General features: G+C 40.5%; 1 protein-coding gene across 1 annotated transcript; it reads left to right on the top strand.

Annotated features, from left to right (window-relative positions):
• The first annotated feature begins 4,991 nt into the window (after window positions 1–4,991).
• Window positions 4,992–23,786, top strand: LOC139381265 (isoaspartyl peptidase/L-asparaginase). The gene is given in 6 exon segments (XM_071124731.1): window positions 4,992–5,178; window positions 6,426–6,568; window positions 18,054–18,217; window positions 21,473–21,579; window positions 21,686–21,814; window positions 23,581–23,786. Coding segments are annotated over 6 exon segments (936 nt in total).

Raw genomic sequence — 23,786 nt, 5'->3', positions numbered from 1 at the left:
TTTCAGACCCTTTGCTCAGTACTATGTTGAAGCACATTTTGCAACGATTACACCTTTGAGTCTTCTTGGGTATGACGCTACAAGCTTGACACACCTGTATTTGGGGAGTTTCTCCCATTCTTCTCTGCAGATCCTCTCAAGCTCTGTCAGGTTGGATGGGGAGTGTCACTGCACAGCTATTTTCAGGTCTCTCCAGTGATGTTCGATCGGGTTCAAGTCCAGGCTCTGGCTGGGCCACTCAAGGACATTCAGAGACTTGTCCCGAAGCCACTCCCTCGTTGTCTTGGCTGTGTGCTTAGGGTCGTTGTCCAGTTGGAAGGTGAACCTTCGCCCCGTCTGAGGTCCTGAGCACTCTGGAGCAGGTTTTCATCAAGGATCTCTCTGTACTTTGCTCCGTTCATCTTTCCCTCGATCCCAGTCCCTGCCGCTGAAAAACATCCCCACAGCATGATGCTGCCACCACCATACTTTACTGTAGCATTGGTGCCAGGTTTCCTCCAGGCCAAAGAGTTCAATATTGGTTTCATCAGACCAGAGAATCTTGTTTCCTTTCAATTCCAAGCTGTCATGTACCTTTTACTGAGGAGTGGCCTCCGTCTGGCCACTCATCCATAAAGGCCTGATTGGTACAGTGCTGCAGAGATGGTTGAGATTCTGGAAGGTTCTCCCATCTCCACAGAGAAACTCTGGAGCTCTGTCAGAGTCACTATTGGATTCTTGGTCACCTCCCTGACCAAGGCCCTCCTCCCCCAATTTCTCAGTTTGGCCGGGCAGCCAGCTCTAGGAAGAGTCTTGGTGGTTCCAAACTTCTTCCATTTAAGAATGATGGAGGCCACTATTTTTGTGAGGACCTTCAATGCTGCAGGAATGTTTTGGTACCCTTCCCCATATCTGTGCCTCGACACAATCCTGTCTTGGAGCTCTAATTCCTTCGACCTCAAGGCTTGGTTTTTCCTCTGACATGCACTGTCAACTGTGGAACCTTATATAGACGATGTGGGCCTTACCAAATCATATCCAATCAATTGAATTTACCACAGATGGACTCCAATGAAGTTGTAGAAACATCTCAAGGATGATCAATGGAACCAGGACGCACCTGAGCTCAATTTCGAGTCTCATAGCAAAGGGTCTGAATACTTATGTAAATAAGGTATTTCTGTCTTTATTTTTATATATGTGCAAAAAAAAAAATTACAAACCTTTTTTCCCTTTGTCATTACGGGGTATTGTGTGTAGATTGATGAGGAACATTTTTAATTTCATCCATTTTAGAATAAGGCTGTTTCGTAACAAAATGTGGAAAAAGTCAAGGGGTATGAATGGTTTCTGAATGTGCTGTATGTAGCAACTAAGGATTTTAACTTTAAGGTGTGGTCAATTTGGAACGAAATGGTTCTCCTAAGGTTATTTTTCAACAGCCCCACAATCTCTTTAACCTTCTTTGTTAATTTGTAGTTTCTCTTTCTTTCTCACACTTGCAGGAGAAATGCCCTCTAGTTTCAACAAACACAACCTAGCAACGTACAGTACTGATTAAATCACTGAGGTGGTTTCTGGGGTGAACCAAGGTTTTGTATCAACATAATTGTACTATAAGTATCCAGGGTAAACTACCAATGGTTCATGTTTTGCAACTCAACCATAGCTTTAAAATAATGTCTTTGCCACACTGAGTGATATGAATGTGACAAAGGTCAGTATACCAATCAAGTGCCTCTGTCTCTGCTGGTGTTTTTACAGGAGTAGCCTACATTGGTATAGAGCTGTGAATAACAGCAACATGGAGAGGGGCCAGGGCTATACCTCTGAATCTACAGTAGGCTGGTTCAGAGTATAGCCTTGGGCTAATAATCCCTGCTATTTCTCCTGGCTAAAAGTGTCAACATCACCAGCGCTAGTTGGAATGCAGCCTTTCAGGATTCAGACAAGCCAATGCCATTTGTCATCCGCAATTATGTCCAGTGTTAGCTTCCTGGTAAAAGTGAGTTTAATAATTGCCTCTGGTAAGAAAGAAAAATGTGGATATTAGACCTCACAGAGGTAATTGAAATTCCTATTTTTAGTACTTCAGAGGGCTGCAATACTTATCAGTAATTATTATGGACCATGGTTCTTCCACACATGTTTTTTGAAACAGCTCCCACATTCTATTTCCTCATTCAAATACTATTTTGTTTTGTGTTAAATTGTTTTCTCATTTGAAGCAAAAAAACAGCTATGAGAATTAAATGTAACGCATTGCCTTGCGAGGGAATTTGACTACGCATTTTTTCCTAAAGTATATATTTTTTTCACGTTTTCTGTGTGTAAACCAGTTACTGATATAAACCCTCTGTTTAAAGCCCAACCCATATGATGTCTAAATATAACTGACAGATTAATGGGAGGTGGAAAGGGTCAGTGGATTACCCAGTTTATTGTTGGATCAGGGGATCAAATCTAAAAGTATTTTGTCAGTAAACAAAATCAAACTGTGCCTCCCTTCAGGAGCAGTATATTAATGCAGCTCTTATAGTGTGATTTGTGAAACTCTAAAATACATTTTTAAAGTATTAACTCAATAATGTGTTGTTGGTGCTGCCATGAAATCAGGTATGACAGGTTCTTTCAAGGCTGTTCTGTGCTGTTCATAAGGGTTAAGGGAGATACAGATGAGACCTGTATTGAAAGCTAATGTACAGTATCGGAGCAGTTTGTTCCCTGGAATTTATGATCCTCTCCAGAGATGGTGTTTATAATGACAAGATGGTCTTGTCAGCCTCTACCCTAACAATGGGAGTCGTTGTCCCAAAGCCGGGAAGACAGATGGTCTGCTTATCAGTCTGCTTATCGGTCTGCTTATCACTGTATTCTCACGTGGACAGATTTTGATGGGGTGGACCCTCTAGCTTCACCTCTTCCTCTCTGTCCTGACTGAGTTCTATAGAGTGAAGTCATAGGAATCAGTGTCATAGTTCATTCACTATATGTCCTTCAAGGGTACGAAGGCCAAACATCTCTGCTCGTACCCACATGAAGCATACGTGTTTAGAAAAAGTGGGAAAAATAGTGGTAAGGCCCTTTCAAAAAGTTTGTGTTTGTGATGACTCATAATTTAAGAGCTGAAAAACAAGGTTCAAATGTTCATGTATTATTTGAACACTTCTGTGTGTTCATAAAACAAATCCTGTGGAATATAACAGCATAGAAGGAAGGTACATGTCTCCAATCTCTACTTCACATATTTCATATTAGCCAGGAAACAGATGATGTGAATTGAAGGTTCACATTTTGTCCATAATGACTGTGCTGCCTGTAGCCGATCTCTCACTTGCAGTTCCTTTGGATTTTTCATCTTGACACGATTCATGATTCTTTTTCACTTTCTGACAAAATGATTACAATGAAACGCCATGGTGAGCCTGAGCCATTATAACCTCATCATGCATGATTAAAGAATGGAAAACTAAGGGAGGGGAAGTTAGCCTTTGACATGAGCAACATCAACACAGCATAGATCAATAGCATCAGCAAATCCCATTTTCTATTGTGGTTTGCCATAATAATTCAATAGAATATGTGCAGTTGATTCTGAGGTACAAATGGTTTTGAAGTGTAAATGAGTTGGAAGGAGCAGCTAGAACCATATATCTACTCATACATCACATTGTGTTTGGATACAACAACAAATCACTGGGAGGAACTTCCTGTAATAATGTGTCTAGTGTCATTCTCTGGGAACCACACTGGCCAGATTGTGTTACCCAACACATTACGGCAGAACCACATCTAAATAAATAATCCATACCTTAAGTGTTTGATCCCCCAGATGGCTTCTTTAATGCATAAGAACTGTTTAGATCAATAAGTAAGGTCTACCAGGAGAAATATGAGGCCTTTATTCATCATATCCCACTGAGATTGTGCTGCCACACGCGTAACACCAGGACACTTTACTCTTTAAAATGCACTTCCTTGCACTTTCCTTACCTCACACAGTCCCAGGTATACTCTCAAAACTGAAAACTCAAAGAGCCATGGCACCATTTTAAAAGGAAAGAAAACCATTGTAAGTTCTGTATATACTTTTTAATAGGGGCATTTTATATGTCATAATTTTCAGCATTTTAAACAAACATTTAGGAATATCCTATGTAGGCCTTTTTTCATAATTATTTGTTTATAACCTACACATTATCTTGGGGCACAAACCAATCTGTTAGCCTGAAGTCAGTGTGATTGTGTGAACTCCGCCCTGTCGATGCGTCATGCGAAGAAAATCACACGCTCACACTTTTCTTCTCACGTTGTGAAAATGCGACGTAGACTTCCGATTGAAAGTTTTCATTCTAGAGCTATTGAAGTGAGTGCTAGGCTACTTCCCGAGTTTTTCCTGCTTCTATGTGTAATACTTTTTAAACGAAATTGTAGTGTATTGAAAATCACGTCATATAAAGTAGGTTACTGAGAGAAGTTTGAATTTTTAACACCTCTCATAAATATGCGTTGATTGGATTGAGGGTTTTCTGTAGCGCCGGTTGTTATTTTGCCTAGCTAACGTTACTTGATCACATTTTCCTGCTGAGGGAAAACAATTTGACAGCTAGCCTAATAGGTATATTGCTCTCTTGCGAAAGTGACATTTTAGCTACAAATAGGCCTATGCACTAATTTGTTGAAGGGTGCCTTCAAAGAGATTAAATGTGCATTTCATTGTGAAGACAGTAGGCAATATAACAATATATGCCATACCAGTGCATTCTGATGGAAATATTGTAGGTGCAGTCTAAACCTAAAAGATGTGGCGCTGAAAATAGCCATAGGCTATATATATATATCAACCAAAGTAATGTAATCAATAGACACGCACAACTTGGAGCAGAAATATGTAATTTTACAGTAACCTATACTGTAGGTGAAAATACACAAGTATTAATCTTTACTCAGGACATTCTTCTGACATTTTTGTCAAGAGTGATTTGTTTTTGTAGGCTTTGTGAGACCTGAAGATGAAGCCAGTAATAGTTGTGCATGGCGGTGCATGGGCAATCCCGGATGATATGGCTAAGGCATCAGTGAATGGGGTGAAGTCAACAGCTACTGCAGGCTTTCTGGCTATGAAGAGAGGAGGCAGTGCATTGGATGCTGTTGAGCTGGCTGTTAGGGCCTTAGAAGATAACCCAACCTTTGATGCAGGTACTTTCCCTGTGCTGCTGGTGTGGTGATTTGAATTGTATCTCCAATGGTGATAGTTCTCTATTGAAACATATCATAGATATTTTCATATTTTTTGCAGAGATCGAAATGAGTTCAAATTTCATTCAAATTAAATGTAAATGTTTTACAATTGGTTCAACATAAACCATTTGCGATAGTGAATTCTCTCTGGTCTCATATTCAGATGCATTTTAGTGAGAGCTGCTCGGGGCTCATGCTTTTTTAAAATTTCCAAAGGTAGAATATGGTAGTATTCAAATGAGAAGGGTATCGTGACATGTGATAAGTTCCATGTAACACATGTCATCTCTCTCACATTCCACTGTATTTCCTTTTGTACTTCTGACACCTCGATCACTCTGACAGCGTCGTTACATTTTGGTACACCAGAAGTACATTCATTTCCAATGGAATGCTCTGTTTGCCTTGCAGCATTGTGTTGCTGAGGCAGTTGCAGTGCGTTCTGTGTGGTGGATACGTTGGATTTATCGAACGTATGTGTAGACGGCTATGATAGAAATGGTAGCAGAAGGTGAATGATGAATTTTTGTTGCATGCATATCCAGATGATGCTGCGTACTATTTTGCGCTATGATCTGTGTGATCAAGGCGTAAGGAGTCTACTTAACGATCAGTCTAATGGCATTGAACGGTTTGGAGCAATCATCGGATTACACCAAACCATAGGGAAGCACAAGACACTTCATTAACACACTCAGTTTATCGGGACCCATCTAGTTTGTGATGGCTAACTGCCACGTTAGGTGAAATGCCAGATCCTCTTTAAGGCATTGGAGCGAAATCAGCACTTCATCACAGGATAATTGTATACACTGAAGCAGTTGGCACTCAGGAGCAAGGTCTAATCAATAGGCGACTAATGCAATCTCACTTTGGGGGGAAAGACTGCAAGTTACAATGACCTCTGGGTGTAGTGAAGAGACCTGATATTGTGTTATTACACAGCAATAGGCAGCTCTTTGTACTCCATTGACATTGATAAACTTTTCTATCAACACACTGTTAGGAAGAAGAAAGTGTTTCAAAATATGCAACTACGCTGCCACAAATATCAATAGATTTTCAATTTGTCTGAAGTAAGAATACTTACTAATAAATACTATTTATTTTGGGGTTGAATGACAAACTCTTGACCAACTCTTTCCTTTAGTCATGGTCTGAGAGAGCCTGACCCCTGATGAATGTGACCCACCATTTCATTTCAGGTCATGGAGCAGTACTGAATACTAATGGAGAAGTGGAGCTGGACTCCATCATTATGGATGGAAGGACTCTAGCTGCCGGAGCTGTGTCTTCGGTGAAGAACATCGCCAACCCTGTGTCACTGGCCCGCACTGTGATGGAAAAGGTTATCTTTCTCTTTGTCCAATCTTTTCTTATTTCCTCTTTCTTATCTCAGCTAAACAATGCATGCTGGTTACGTCTCCTAGAAGAGAAGGAACGCTGGGTACAGTATTGATCAGGCTGTAGCCCGGGTCAATCATCCTTTTTGGTTTGGAAGAATACTATGAAATGGTGGATTTTGTTCCCTCTTCGTCCTGTTGCGATTAGTGCTTTTTGAGGTTGGTTTGTATTCGTTTCGATTATGAAAATGTAAAAAAATCACTGTTTTCCATTTTGGGTTTTATTTTTTGCAATAAATGCACTATGCATTATGTGGTTTGAATGCTGTAACACAGAATACAACAATTAATAAGAATCTCATAATGGCAGTGACTGCCCATTACTGCTTATACCTTATTGTCCTTCATTTATTCATGTTACTTTACTTTAGTAAAATATTTCAGATGTTGTGTATATTACAATTGTTATATTTGATTACTTTATTATTTAATTCCAAGTCATCATCTCATCTCTATAAAGCTGCTGCCTATACTGTCTGATAAAATAGCTTCCTCAAAGCTTGGCGGACAGGAGCTTTGGGCCTGTAACCGAAAGGTTGCTGGATTGAATCCCCGAACTGACGAGGTAAAAATCTGTTGTTCTGCACCTGAGCAAGGCAGTTAACCCACTGTTCCCCTGGCGCCGATGACGTGGATGTGGATTAAGGCAGCCCTCCGCACCTCTCTGATTCAGAGGGTTTGGGTTAAATACTGAAGACACATTTCAGTTGAATCTAGGTATCACCTTTTCCATTTCCCTAAATAATGCATTATTTTACGACACCTGAATACCAACTATCAATCACTTAGATTATGTACAGTTAAAGTCAGAAAAATAGCAGAGAATGATCTATTTCAGCTTTATTTATTTCATCACATTCCCAGTGGGTCAGAAGTTTACATACACTCAATTAGTGTTTGATAGAATTGCCTTTAAATTGTTTAACTTGGGTCAAACGTTTCGGGTAGCTTTGCACAAGCTTCCCACAATAAGTTGGGTGAATTTTGTCCCATTCCTCCTGACAGAGTTGGTGTAACTGAGTCAGGTTTGTAGGCCTCCTTGCTCGCACACGATTCTTCAGTTCTGCCCACAAATGTTCTATAAGATTAAGGTCAGGGCTTTGTGATGGCCACTCCAATACCTTGACTATGTTGTCCTTAAGCCATTTTGCCACAACTTTGGAAGTATGCTTGGGGTCATTGTCCAATTGGAAGACCCATTTTATTTATTTGTTATTTTACCAGGTAAGTTGACTGAGAGCACGTTCTCATTTGCATTTTATTTATTTGTTATTTTACCAGGTACAGTGCCTTGCGAAAGTATTCGGCCCCCTTGAACTTTGCGACCTTTTGCCACATTTCAGGCTTCAAACATAAAGATATAAAACTGTATTTTTTGTGAAGAATCAACAACAAGTGGGACACAATCATGAAATGGAACGACATTTATTGGATATTTCAAACTTTTTTAACAAATCAAAAACTGAAAAATTGGGCGTGCAAAATTATTCAGCCCCCTTAAGTTAATACTTTGTAGCGCCACCTTTTGCTGCGATTACAGCTGTAAGCCGCTTGGGGTATGTCTCTATCAGTTTTGCACATCGAGAGACTGACATTTTTTCCCATTCCTCCTTGCAAAACAGCTCGAGCTCAGTAAGGTTGGATGGAGAGCATTTGTGAACAGCAGTTTTCAGTTCTTTCCACAGATTCTCGATTGGATTCAGGTCTGAACTTTGACTTGTCCATTGTAACACCTGGATATGTTTATTTTTGAACCATTCCATTGTAGATTTTGCTTTATGTTTTGGATCATTGTCTTGTTGGAAGACAAATCTCCGTCCCAGTCTCAGGTCTTTTGCAGACTCCATCAGGTTTTCTTCCAGAATGGTCCTGTATTTGGCTCCATCCATCTTCCCATCAATTTTAACCATCTTCCCTGTCCCTACTGAAGAAAAGCAGGCCCAAACCATGATGCTGCCACCACCATGTTTGACAGTGGGGATGGTGTGTTCAGCTGTGTTGCTTTTACGCCAAACATAACGTTTTGCATTGTTGCCAAAAAGTTCAATTTTGGTTTCATCTGACCAGAGCACCTTCTTCCACATGTTTGGTGTGTCTCCCAGGTGGCTTGTGGCAAACTTTAAACGACACTTTTTATGGATATCTTTAATAAATGGCTTTCTTCTTGCCACTCTTCCATAAAGGCCAGATTTGTGCAATATACGACTGATTGTTGTCCTATGGACAGAGTCTCCCACCTCAGCTGTAGATCTCTGCAGTTCATCCAGAGTGATCATGGGCCTCTTGGCTGCATCTCTGATCAGTCTTCTCCTTGTATGAGCTGAAAGTTTAGAGGGACGGCCAGGTCTTGGTAGATTTACAGTGGTCTGATACTCCTTCCATTTCAATATTATCGCTTGCACAGTGCTCCTTGGGATGTTTAAAGCTTGGGAAATCTTTTTGTATCCAAATCCGGCTTTAAACTTCTTCACAACAGTATCTCGGACCTGCCTGGTGTGTTCCTTGTTCTTCATGATGCTCTATGCGCTTTTAACGGACCTCTGAGACTATCACAGTGCAGGTGCATTTATACGGAGACTTGATTACACACAGGTGGATTGTATTTATCATCATTAGTCATTTAGGTCAACATTGGATCATTCAGAGATCCTCACTGAACTTCTGGAGAGAGTTTGCTGCACTGAAAGTAAAGGGGCTGACTAATTTTGCACGCCCAATTTTTCAATTTTTTGATTTGTTAAAAAAGTTTGAAATATCCAATAAATGTCGTTCCACTTCATGATTGTGTCCCACTTGTTGTTGATTCTTCACAAAAAAATACAGTTTTATATCTTTATGTTTGAAGCCTGAAATGTGGCAAAAGGTCGCAAAGTTCAAGGGGGCCGAATACTTTCGCAAGGCACTGTAAGTTGACTGAGAACACGTTCCCATTTGCAACCAAGCTATAACATGTCTTGAGATGTTGCTTCAATATATCCACATAATTTTCCTCCCTCATGATACCATCTATTTTGTGAAGTGCATAAGTCCCTCCTGCAGCAAAGCACCCCCACAACATGAAGTTGCCACCCCCATGCTTCAAGGTTGGGATGGTGTTCTTCAGCTTGCAAGCCTCCCCCTTTTCCCTCCAAACATAATGATTATGGCCAAACAGTTCTATTTTTGTTTCATCAGACCAGAGGACATTTCCCCAAGAAGTACGATATTTGTCCCCATGTGCAGTTGCAAACCGTTGTCTGGCTTTTTTTATGGCGGTTTTGGAGCAGTGGCTTCTTCCTTGCTGAGCGGCCTTTCAGGTTATGTCGATATAGGACTTGTTTTACTGTGGATATAGATACTTTTGTACCTGTTTCCTCCAGCATCTTCACAATGTGCTTTGTTGTTGTTCTGGGATTGATTTGCACTTTTCGAACCAAAGTGTGTTCATCTCTAGGAGACAGAACGTGTCTCCTTCCTGAGCAGTATGATGGCTACGTGGTCCCATGGTGTTAATACTTGCGTACTATTGTTTGTACAGATGAACGTGGTACCTTCAGGTGTTTGGAAATTGCTCTGAAGGATAAACCAGACTTGTGGAGGTCTACAATTTTTTTTCTGAGGTCTTGGCTGATTTCTTTTGGGTTTCCCATGATGTCAAGCAAAGAGGCACTGAGTTTTAAGGTAGGCCTTGAAATTCATCCACAGGCACACCTCCAATTGACTCAAATTATGTCAATTAGCCTATCAGAAGCTTCTAAAGCCATGACATAATTTTCTGGAATTTTCCAAGCTGTTTAAAGGCACGGTCAACTTAGTATATGTAAACTTCTGACCCACTGGAATTGTGATACAGTGAATTAGAATTGAAATAATCTGTCTGTAAGCAATTTTTGGAAAAGTTACTTGTGTCATGCACAAAGTGGATGTCTTAACTGACTTACCAAGACTATAGTTTGTTAACAAGAAATTTGTGGAGTGGTTGAAAAACGAGTTTTAATGACTCCAACCTAAGTGTATGTAAACTTTCAACCTTATATTCAGGTAGAGATACCTCGTGAAGCAACTTCTCTCATCCCTCTCATCATGCATTCTTCTGTCTTTTCTCGTTTTCTCCTTGTCTTCCCCACACTAACCTAATGTAACAGACGTAAAAGAAACACACAGACCGGACAAGTAGGCGCGCAATGGATTATGGTCATTGTAGTTAACCATGTTTTCTGCCCTAAACTATGTAGAATATTGGCCTGTTGGAAACTACAGTTCCCTATGTGCAGTTTCTGTTGAGATAAATCAATGTGCTCATTGAGTTCAAATAATTTAACCAATGTTGGCCAATTAGTTGTTTAAGAATGAAAAATGGAATGAAAATGTTGGTTCAATTGCTCAGCACTAGGTGCCAGGTTAATTAACCGTATTTAGAAATATCCCACCTTTGTTTGTGTCACCCTTTTACTACCTTTTGTGCTTCTTTTCCAGTACTAAAGGGCTTTTATTCTGCTAACCGAATATAGCACTTCACTCCTGAGCTGCTGAAAGCGCAAAGTGTAGGAAAGTATTCAGACCCCATAACGTTTTCCGCATTTTGTTACATTACAGCCTTATTCTAAAAAAAAAAAATTATATCCTCAGCAATCTACACACTATACCCCATAATGATGAAGTGAAAACAGGTTTTTAGAAATGTTTGCTAATTTATTAAAAATGTAAAACTGAAATATTACATTGACATAAGTTTTCAGACCCTTTGCTATGCGACTTGAAATTGAGCTCAGGTGCATCTTATTTCCATTGATCATCCTTGTGATATCTCTACAAGGCCACTTGTGGTAGATTCAATTGATTGGAAAGTGATACACTTGTCTTTATAAGTCTCATAGTTGACAGTGCATGTCAGAGCATAAACCAAGCCATGAGGCCGAAGGAATTGTTCGTAGAGCTCCTAGACAGGATTGTGTCAAGGCACAGATCTGGGGAAGGGTACCAAAAAATGTCTACAGCATTGAAGGTCCCCAAGAACACAGTGGCCTCCATCATTCTTAAATGGAAGAAGTTTGGAACCACCAAGACTCCTAGAGCTGGCCGCTTGGCACTCTGCCAATCAGGCCTTTATGGTAGAATGGCCAGACAGAAGACACTCCTCAGTAAAAGGCACATCCCGCTTGCCACCGGCAGTCTTGGTGACTCTCAGACCATTAGAAACAAGATTCTCTGATCTGATGGAACACTTTGGCCTGAATGCCAAGCATCACGTCTGGAGGATACCTGGCACCATCATGCAGTGGGGGTGTTTTTCAGTGGCAGGGACTGGGAGACTAGTCAGGATGGAAGCAAAGATGAACAAAGCAAAGTACAGAGAGAGCTCCTTTTTTTTTTTTTTTACCCCTTTTTCTCCCCAATCGGTAGTTACAGTCTTGCCTCATCGCTGCAACTCCCACACAGACTCAGGGGAGGGCATGCATCCTCTGAAACACAACCCAACCAAGCCGCACTGCTTCTTGACACGATGCACATCCAACCCAGAAGCCAGCTCCACCAATGTGTCAGAGGAAACACCGTACACCTAGCAACCTGATCAGCGTGCACTGCACCCGGGCCACCACAGCAGGGCGCAATGAGACAATTGTGCGCTGCCCCATGGGCCACCCGGTCGCAGCCGGCTGCGACAGAGCCTAGGCTCGAACCCAGAATCTCTGGTGGCACAGCTAGCACTGCGATGCAGTGCCTTAGACCACTGCGTCAACCGGGAGGCCACAGAGAGACCCTTGATGAAAACCTGCCCCAGAGAGCTCAAGACCTCAGACTGGGGTGAAGGTTCACCTTCCAACAGGACAATGACCCTAATCACACAGCCAAGACAATGCAGGAGTGGCTTCAGGATAACTCTCTGAATGTCATTGAGTGGCCCAGCCAGAGCCCAGACTAGAGGTCGACCGATTATGATTTTTCAACGCCGATACCGATATCGATTATTGGACGACCAAAAAAAGCCGATGCCGATTTATCGGCCGATTTTTATATATATATATGTAATAATGACAATTACAACAATACTGAATGAACAATGAACACTTTTATTTTAATTTAATATAATACATCAGTAAAAATAAATTTAGTCTCAAATAAATAATGAAATGTTTACTTTGGTTTAAATAATGCAAAAATAAAGTGTTGGATAAGAAAGTAAAGGTGCAATATGTACAATGTAAGAACGCTAACATTTAAGTTACTTGCTCAGAACATGAGAACATATGAAAGCTGGTGGTTCCTTTTAACATGAGTCTTCAATATTCCCAGGTAAGACGTTTTAGGTTGTAGTTATTATAGGACTATTTCTCTCTATACCATTTGTATTTCATATACCTTTGACTATTGGATGTTCTAATAGGTACTTTAGTATTGCCAGCCTAATCTCGGGAGTTGATAGGCTTGAAGTCATAAACAGCGCAATGCTTGAAGCATTGCGAAGAGCTGCTGGCAAACACAGTCAAGTGCTGTTTGAATGAATGCTTACGAGCTTGCTGCTGCCTAGCACCGCTCAGTCAGAATGCTCTATCAAATCATAGACTTAATTATAATATAATAACACACAGAAATACGAGCCTTAGGTCATTAATATGGTCAAATCCGGAAACTATAATTTCGAAAACAATTCGCTTATTCTTTCAGTGAAATACGGAACTGTTCCATATTTTATCTAACGGGTGGCATCCATATGTCTAAATATTGCTGTTACATTGCACAATCTTCAATGTTATGTCATAATTACGTAAAATTCTGGCAAATTAGTTCGCAACGAGCCAGGCGGCCCATACTGCTACATATACCCTGACTCTGCCTGCAATGAACGCAAGAGAAGTGACACAATTTCCCTCGTTCAATATTGCCTGCTAACATGAATTTCTTTTAACTAAATATGCAGGTTTAAAAAAATATACTTCTGTGTATTGATTTTAAGAAAGGCATTGATGTTTAGGGTTAGACATTGGTGCTATGACAGTGCTTTTTTTGCAAATGCGCTTGTTAAATCACCCGTTTGGCGAAGTAGGCTGTGATTCAATGATAAATTAACAGGCACCGCATCGATTATATGCAACGCAGGACAAGCTAGATAAACTAGTAATATCATCAACCATGTGTAGTTAACCAGTGATTATGTTAAGATTGATTGTTTTTATAAGATACATTTAATGCTAGCTAGCACCTTACCTTGGCTCCTTGCTGCATTTGCATAACAGTTAGTCAGCCTGCCATGCAGTCTCCTCGTGGAGTGCAATGTAATCAACTGATTACCGATTGTTATGAAAACTTGAAATCGTCCCTAATTAATCGGCCATTCCGATGAATCGGTCGACCTCTAACCCAGACCCGATCAAACATCTCTGGAGAGACCTGAAAGTAGCTGTGCAGCAACGCTCCCCATCCAAGTTGACAGAGCTTGAGAGGATCTTCAGAGAAGAATGGGAGAAACTCCCCAAATACAGGTGTGCCAAGCTTGTAGCGTAAATTTTAGGCTGTAACGTAACAACATGTGGAAAAAGTCAAGGGGTCTGAATACCGAAGGCACTGTATAACATATGAAGAGCTATAATACCAGGCAATTATTTTCTGAAAACATTTGCAAAGGTGTGTAGATATATTTTACTAGGCAAGTCAGTTAAGAACAAATTCTTATTTTCAATGACGGCCTAGGAACAGTGGGTTAACTGTCTTGTTCCGGGACAGAATTACAGATTTTTACCTTGTCAGCTTGGGGATTTGATCTTGCAACCTTTCGGTTACTAGTCCAACGCGCTAACCACTAGGCTACCTAGTTCTAACCACCCCTTGCCGCCCCAGATGAATCACATTGATCAGGCACACAGATTCACCAGAGCTAGACATTGTGAATAATTGATAAATGACATGATAAAACAGCTTACTGAAAGGTGAAGAACCATTACATCTGGATGAATTTGGATAGTAACTGATATGGTTGTCATTGATACAATTTTGAGTGTGAGTTCTGTTAGCTCTCCTGTTTTACGGTTGCAATTCAACTGAGTACTTTGCTATAAAAGTCAAGTCCCTGAAAATTATAACTTGAAGGCTGATTATTTACGAAGGAATTTGGTTTGAATGCAATGATAAAGATAGCTATAGGGGGCTATACAGAATCTACTGTGTATCTGGGCTCTTGTGTAAGAGATGTCATTGAATTGACTTCTCTACACATGGTTATTGCCATCCTTCAAAACTTGACCATTTCCTTTTAGCAGAAATCAAAGGATAATCAATGGAAGCTGGTTTTTGATTGATTTTAATCTCGATCCTTTCAGGTGATGAGAATTATAGTTTGAATATATGATTTACTCACAAGGGACATTAAGGAGTAACTCATTGAAACATGCAGATATATTATGTGATGTAGCACTGAAAGTGATGAGATTATGGAGTGACGCTGTCCGTTTCAGATGTCACAGAACAGAATGAACAGAACTATTTGATCTAACAGCTAGGAGGTTATTAACAGGTAGAATGTGTAAGGCGGGAGGCATCTCTGTTCTCACTTGGCTACTTGGTAATCTTGTAATGCTGTCAACTAATACCTCACTCCAGATGCTATCTGAAAATGGATGGGAAACACCACTAAGATGAAGGCCTGTTGCAAAAGACTGACAGCGTATCGTATTAACATAACATCTTCCATGATTTATTAATTTGCCTGACACCTTCCATCAAAATAACTGACAGGGTTTATAATGAATTGTTTGGGATACAGATTCTTCTCATTTCCTCTGGTGAAGTCTGCTCAGCTGCAGCGGAGATACATATTTGAAGTCATGAATCCCCTTCTAGACTCTTTGAAACATAACCACACAGCGATATTGCTACAATTTTGTTTTCTGAATAGCCATTGTAAAGAATACAATCTTCGGAGACTCTGAAGTTAGGCAAGCCCAGACAAAAATAACAGGCTTTTTGTCTCCTAGTTTTATCCAACAAATCAGTGCATTATTAGCTAGCCTGACAATTCAAATAACTATTTGGTTATACCGGTGAGATTCCAACCATCCTAGTTTACCCCTTTTTTCTGCATGGATTTATATTCTCAGTGTGCTGGTTTTCTACTGCATTACCCTACCAATTTAAAGATTAGATACTAACAAATCTTTCATCATGGAACCTAAAAAACATGGTGAAACTTCACCTTGTCACTCAGGGAACACAAAATAGTGGCCAAATGTCTGAGAGAATGGATGATCTTGGGCTCCTGTCACCACCCTGAAAGACCATAGTCCTGCTCTGATCTGTTTAACAGCTTGTTATTAAAAATTCATCAGGGCATGATCAATGCAGCGATCAAGCTTCACTGGCCCTGTGTTCCTTCCTGTTATCTAGAGTGCACCTGGCCTGACAGAGAGAAATTACATGAATAACCATTTTAATATTTAAAAGTTTCTAATGGTGTTCTCCTGTCTCCCACTACAGTACACACAGGACAAAAGACCGTTCTACATTTAGAACAGTTGAGAATGTACAGGTAACTGCCAAAATGAAGGATTAAATGTGTTAAATGTGTCTTAAAAGGGTATTGGGCCAGAACAGCTTCAATGCGTGTTGGCATAGATTCTACAAGTGTCTCTCTATTGGAGGGATGCGACACCATTCTTCCAAGACAAATTCCATCATTTTATATTTTGTTGATGGTGGTGGAAAACACGGTGTCGGGTCCCGCTCCAGAATCTCCCATAAGTGTTCAATTAGGTTGAGATCTGGTGACTGAGACGGCCATGGTATATGGTTTACATCGTTTTCATGCTCATCAAACCATTCAGTGACCACTTGGTGCCCTGTGGATGGGGGCATTGTCCACCTATGGGGGCATAGCCATGGTAGCCAAAATAATGGCCTGCCCAGCATTTTTATATTTGACTGTAAGCATGATGGGATGTTAATTGCTTTAATTAACCCAGGAAACACACCTGTGTGAAAGCACATGCTTTAAAAATACTTTGTATCCCTCATTTACTCAGGTGTTTCCATTATTTTGTCAGTTAACTATGTCTTTTTTATTTAAATTATTTCACCTTTATTTAGCCAGGTAGGCAAGTTGAGAACCAGTTCTCATTTAAAACTGCGACCTGGCCAAGAATAAAGCAAAGCAGTTCGACACATACAACAACACAGAGTTACACATGGAATAAACAAAACATACAGTCAATAATAGAGTTGAAGAAAATATATATACAGTGTGTGCAGATGAGGTAAGATAAGGGAGGTAAGGCAATAAATAGGCCATGGTGGCGAAGTAAATTACAAAATACCAATTAGACAATAAAGTGATTGATGTGCAGAAGATGAATGTGCAAGTAGAAATACAGGGGTGCAAAGGAGCAAGATAAATAAATAAATACAGTATGGGGATGAGGTAGTTGGATGGGCTATTTACAAATGGGCTATGTATGAGCTTAGAAAAACTTTAGCAGTTTTAGTTGCTCTCTAGAAACGAGTGACATTCACATTCCCTCCATTGCCGGAAATGAAAAGAGTGGCAGTGAGAGAAAGGAGAGGTGCAGGAAGAAATAGAGTGATTACAGCACAGAGACCTTTTGGCCTCTTTGGTTAGAAGTGTGGCTCCAGAAACATGTACATCTTTTCATCATTTCAATAGAACGTAAAGAGTAAATCACACTCTTTTGGTAGGTGCAGCAAGTGGCTAAACACTGAAGACAGATATCCCTAATTTCCTGGCTAAAGATGAAAATATTAAAATAGTATCAGTATTACAACCAATTCCATCCCCCCAGAAGTGTATCAACATCCTCCTCCCCATTATCACAAAGAAATGAACTGTATCGCTTTCCTTCTTGTTGTCCATAGAAATCTCATGTCAGCTATATAGGTGGAAATACCATGATAAAGGCTGATAAATATTAGATTGAACAAGACGGAATTGCACTTTGGATGAATGAAGGCCCATCACGGTTTTGTTTCAGGGGAAGGTGTGAGACTCATGGCATTCACACAACAGGTATGGATTTAAGATCAGATGTGGCTCAGATGCTATGGATAGTGTTACGGGACATAACAGGCAGGTCAAGGTTACCTGCCAGGTTTGTGAGCCAGGCTTGCTGATAGGCTTAAATGGGCCGTGATGCTACATAACCAGGGGCTAATAGATTTGCTCTGAGGGAAATGTCGATTTAGCATAATGGATGACAGGATGTGTCTAAGGCAACTAACTCACTGCTATATAGTGCCTGGGATTACTAATTTCTTCAGAAGAGGGGAAAAATTCCCAGTTAGATTATTGCCATTTTATTTTCATTTTTTTGCACACAATTCAATACTGGTAACACATGTAACATTATTACGGTCTAATGTTCAAAAAACAAACCTAAACTGCATCGATTTAAATTTTCTGTTTTTCTTTTTTATCCCCTATGCTTGCTGTCATCGGGATGCACTCAGACCGACCACATCATGTTGACAGACAGAGGTGCAAACATGTTTGCTGAAAGCGTTGGCATACCTGCAGTCCCTACAAACGCCCTGGTGACAGAATGTGAGAGAACGGAGAGGGAGAAGGCCAAGTATTATGCTGTTGAAGTGAAGGATCTCTTCAACTCTCAATGGTAAGAAGAATCTCCATTCATTTGTTATACCTTGGCTTGGACATATAGTTTGCAACTATTCTGTAACACCCAACGTAAGAAATACCATAAAGTCAGACTAAATTATAACCTGCCTTTCTGACAAGTTATATTCACATTACAGTATGTTAAATAGGCTTTTCATCCTCCTGAAGACCGCAAAGTCATTACCGTAAATTAAAACGACATCACTGAGGCATTAAGCCTGCCATGCAGCGGAGCGCTGGAGAGATGTGCAACAACCACCCAGAAATCCTATGAAATGAATTCTCCCTCTATAGAGACAGCTGTTCCATCGCTGCACACTGCCAAGGAACGAGACAAGTTGACACAGTAGGGGAAGCAATCTGTGAGGCAGGCTGAATGTGAGAGAAGCAGCGGCAGGCTGTGTGATAGATGATCTGACAGTTACGGTGTGGTAATTCTGGAGAAGGCTTCCATTCCCATTGAGTGACATGTCAGAGCTAAGAAACTCAGCAACACTGCAAAGTGGTGTCATTGTTGAACAACCCCAAATGATAAGCTTTTTACTGTATGAGAGATAGGAGAACAAAGAGAGGGGAGAGAAAGAAAGACGAAGCTGGGAACGTAATGGCCTTAAGCTAGTCTGCAAGTAGAAAGCCGAGATATTGATAAATTCAAAGCTGACAAAGTTAGATAAAGTAATTGTGCAGTGTTTTCTGTGGTGTGTGTGTGTGCGTGTGCAAATGTGTCTGAATAGAAGGATAAGAATACACCTGCAACACAGCCTTCTCATCTCCCCAAAGGAGATTGTCTGGTCAGACACTCACTACTTCGCAAATTTTCCCTTTCTCACCATTTCTCAAGGTCTGTAGTTATCTGTAGAGTAACTCTGGCAGCCCAGCAATTTCTGATCTGCATGACATGGTGGAAGCACTAGACTCTATTGGGAAATTGTGAGACACATAGCCTGGGGTTTGCCGTGAACACACTCTCCGAGGGTGTCTCAGGCGGAGTTGGCTTATGCAAAAAAACACATTTCCAATTCACACGTTCATAATAATACACGCTTGTACATCTGTTTTGAATGGGAAGCATGTGGACACCTTAACTCCAACAACCCCAAGCCCGGTGGGAAGAAGTAGAACAAATAGTAGGCTGTCTGGAAGTGCTGAGTGACAGTTGGCTAAGCTACAGCCTTTCCTCTCTCTGCCTCACCCTCTGCTTCCTAATTCATGGTGTCCTGGTGTTCAAGTCCAATGCATTGGCTCTTTATGTGTTTTAATACAGAGCCCTTGGAACTAATTTACTCTCGGACTTCATTTAAGGCGATTATGCCGAGACCCTTTGCCCAGTCGAATTGACCCTGGTCAGTATATAACATCAGTAGCGTGGAGATGACAGCGCACAGCTAGGTGTGTGCTGCTGACAGAAGTTGGCGAGGTTATTCGTATGCTCCACGGCTGTATTCAACTACAATGGTAATTAGCTGTGTCTTTTAGGGCCCACAGGGACATTATATTAGTTACATTTACACCTCAGCTGGCTATATGGCCCCTGAGGATCAGATTTCACTTTGTATAAATTATTCTTGCACTTTTCACTGAGGTCACAAGACATTGCATGTCTTAGATTATTCAAGTTTTATATCTCCTAAGGTACTACCAGAATAATGGCTTGGTGGTGATTTAAAAAGTAGAATTGATCCCATAGAGTAACATGTTAGATAAAGACATCAATCTTCCCTGAGGATTCCCAGAATATATATACATTTAAAGATTCACCACAAAACTGCTCTTCACTTACAGGAGTTTGAGAATAGAGACAAACACTTTCTGTTTTCACCTGAAACCTTGAGCCAGATCCAGCTATCAGTAGTGATGTAATGGCGCAATCAGCCACCTGTCAAATGTGATTGATGTCAGCCATCAGGAATCCTCCCTAACTGGTTCTCACAAATATTCCTTTTAAAGTGGTGGTAAACCACTTTACTAGCTAAAACATTAGTTTGGATGTTATTTGTTTTGCCCTTGACCTATATCACTTACCTATATACCTGCATGTCTTACATACAATGCTGTCTGTGTTGAGTATTTTAGTTTCATTGAAACAAAGAAAGAGAAAACCCTGAAGTATTGTATTTAGTTCAAGGTGTTGATTTTGCCAGGAACTAGTATCCAGAACAAGTATAAAAACTGAATACTAGTAAACGACGACCTTGACTTCAATATAGTTGTCACGACTTCCACCGAAGTCGGCTCCTCTCCTTGTTCTGGCGGCGTTCGGCGATCGACGTCACCGGCTTTCTAGCCATCGCCGCTCCATTTATCATATATCCATTTGTTTTGTCTTGTTTCCATACACACCTGGTTTTCATTCCCCCAATCAATCTACTTGTATTTAACCCTCTGTTTCCCATTATGTTTTGTGTGTAATTGTTTTATGTTATGTGGTGTGAGTTTACGCGCTTTACTTTTATGTTCTTTATTAAAAGTGCACCTGTTCATTATACTCTGCTTTCCTGCACCTGACTTCGCCTCCAATACACCATGGACAATAGTTCTTATTTTTCATTTCAAGGTGCACGGACGATCAACACGTTCAATCTACACAGGAAACATGGTGTTCATTTATGCACCTTGCAATTAAAAATCTAAAATAAATTGTCAAGTCAAGGTCAGTCACCTACTAGTGTGTGGTTTTTACACTTGTTTTGGATACTCAGTTGTATCATTGTTGTCACAAAATGTGTTTATGAACAAGCGTTTCAACATTTATTCCCCAGAAATCATCTTAATGTATTCCAGTATATTTCTGGATATGCAGCACGAATACAGTAGGCAAGATACAGGACCACTTTGAATGTTTATCTTCTCTTTCCTGTCATTGTATACAGGCAGTTGATGATAGGACATATGCAGAAAGGCTTTCTGAAGGGCAGTGTTTCGAAGGAAGTATTTATTTAAATGCTCCCTCTGTCACAGCGAGCATTTACCTTGTCAAAACTGAAATTGCACCGCACATTTGTAGGGAAAAAACGGACTATTGCTGTTCCCTCTACGTGTACAGAACCATCAATGTTTTTTCTCATTTTGTGAAAGGACATTGTGAGGTTTGGAGAAATTGAGGTACCAACTAAATTGACCATAATGTCAACCCTATTGTTTATCTGTTTTGATAGATTCTCAGATTTTTTTGGAGAGTTTCCACAAATAGCTTTATACTATGTGCTCTGTTATCACCTGCAGAATATACTGTAGCTCTTTCTCCATGTAGGGGCCACGATACTGTTGGAGCTGTTGCTGTAGACTGTTCTGGTAATGTTGCATGTGCAAATTCCACTGGAGGAATAAGAAACAAAATGGTGGGCAGAGTAGGAGATCATAGGTAATAGGTAAGTAGCTGTTTATTAACCTATCGTCTTTCATGCCGTAATTGAACTGGATTAATCTGAACAGTTTATGTATGTTGATTTGAAGTTTTATTGACCTTCTCTTGTCTCTGGTAAATAATGGTCTGGTGGGTATGCAGACAACCTGAGTGGTGCAGTATCCTGTACTTGCCATGGAGAGTCCATCCTGAAAGTCACCCTAGCCAGACTCTTCCACGTAGAGCAAGGTAATGTAAGCCTAATCGGAATCACTTTGTAAATATTCACAAAGTCACTTGGGTATCATAGTCACAGTTATCTTATTATTGAATGTAATATATCTACAATTTGATATGTGAAAGTAGGCGTTTGATAAATTGCCCATATTGATGATTGTTTTGATTGCCAATAAGGATAATCCTGAGTCTGGAATATCAACCTCTTAATTGTTGGGTCTGGTTAATGAAAGGCCTGGTAGATCGGATCGATTATGTGCCAAAATATTTTCCACCAACATAATTGGCCCATTTAACTTTGGCAATTTAATTAGGAAAGTGTCAGACAATCTGGTTGTCTTCCCCAGGCCAGACAGTATGTCATGATGGATGTGCCAGGTCTTTGCATTAGGAAATCAAATTATTCTATAACCAAAAACTCAGATGCAAACACAGTTCAGTGTCAGATTTGATATAGAGAGGTGTTTGAAACTAATGCACTGTCAAATACAGACATGATACAATAGGAATAGTTAAATGAATAGTTAATGAGACTGGGTTACATTCTCCTCTCTGTAATAGCTTCCGTTAATTAAAGTAATTTTGTCATTTAAATATCTAATTAGCACCTCCTCTTGGAGAAACAGAATGTTCAGAGGCCCTGGGAAACTTTAGAACAATTAGATCTACCGATACAAGAGACAAGTTGATGTATCATTGTATGTATGGTTCCTACTTCTACCTGACAGCTCTAAGATTTCAGATAAAATCTCTAAAATAGACTAACCGTATTCAATCTATGCTAAAAGTGAATAATAACAGCCTATCGGCTCACACGGCTGAAACCCTGTTTGAATTTGAATCAGAACAACAGAGTCCCATCTGGATTGGATCATGCAAGTGACTTTGCCTCTTTTTCACATCCCCTTTTTCACCCCCTGGCTTTTTTTACACACCCATTTTTCACATCCCCCTTTTTCACATCCTTTTACACCAATTCTGGTATGTAGCAATGGGACCTCTGACACAGAGACAGTAGATGCATCTAAGTACTCTCAAACTATTCTCCATGATGTTTTGTTTTCAAGCAGTGCTTTCTTTCCTTAATGACATTGGTTGTTGTGCATAGCCACGGTAGCGTTACATAGATCTGATTTTTTTTTTGTTGCTCACAGGTAGTTGCACATTTACACTAACATCAGCTTACGTGTGGCCATGCTCAGTGGATGCAAACATTGTGACGTTTTGACATTGCCACTGCCAATCATTTTTAATTGGCAAGCAGTAGAAAGAGGTGACTGAGCAGAGTGGGGCTGCAGTGGGCTGATAATGAGGCAACGTCTGTAGAAGGGTCAGCGGGGCCAGTGTTGGTTACATTGTCCTCTGGGAATGACACAGGGAAATGGGAAGAACGGCTGCTCTGTCTGCTCTGTCTTTGTGAGAGGTTTCTTCTGCTTCGTTAAATGGCTGCACTGCCCACAGCTACTGTGCCGTTCCTTTCTTTAGGCTTTGAATTAGAAAATGTTTTCTTGGTTGCTTTAGAAGTAGCCTAGATCCTAAAATGATTTCCCCCCACTGACAAATGACCTCACACCTTTTATTATCATTGCAGTGACTTGTTTATAATAACAATGTGTTTTGACAAAAGTTGTCAGGCTGACTTATGTTTCATTTCAATTGATGTGAATGTTAAATATGACTGGGCCCGCAATGGCCTATGGTTTTGATAGGTCCCTACAGTAGTAATTCAGTCTGTATGCATGTGGGACCAACCCTCACTTTGTTTCCTATTTAAACAGGTAAACGTGCTCCTGAGGCTGTAGAGGTCTCTTTGCGTTACATGGGTGATTGGGTACAGGGAGGAGGAGCTATATTAGTTTCCCGGACAGGGGAGTGGGCAGCCAAGTTCACCACAGAGCAAATGGCCTGGGCAGCAGTGGAGAGAGAGGTTCTGTGGTATGGTTTGAACCCAAAAGAAGAGTTCAAAGAGACACTAAGACAATAA

This window comes from Oncorhynchus clarkii, chromosome 23, assembly GCF_045791955.1.
Source record: "Oncorhynchus clarkii lewisi isolate Uvic-CL-2024 chromosome 23, UVic_Ocla_1.0, whole genome shotgun sequence".
In the NCBI taxonomy this organism is placed as follows: Eukaryota; Metazoa; Chordata; class Actinopteri; order Salmoniformes; family Salmonidae; genus Oncorhynchus; species Oncorhynchus clarkii.
This window is presented reverse-complemented; position numbering and strand designations above follow the sequence as displayed.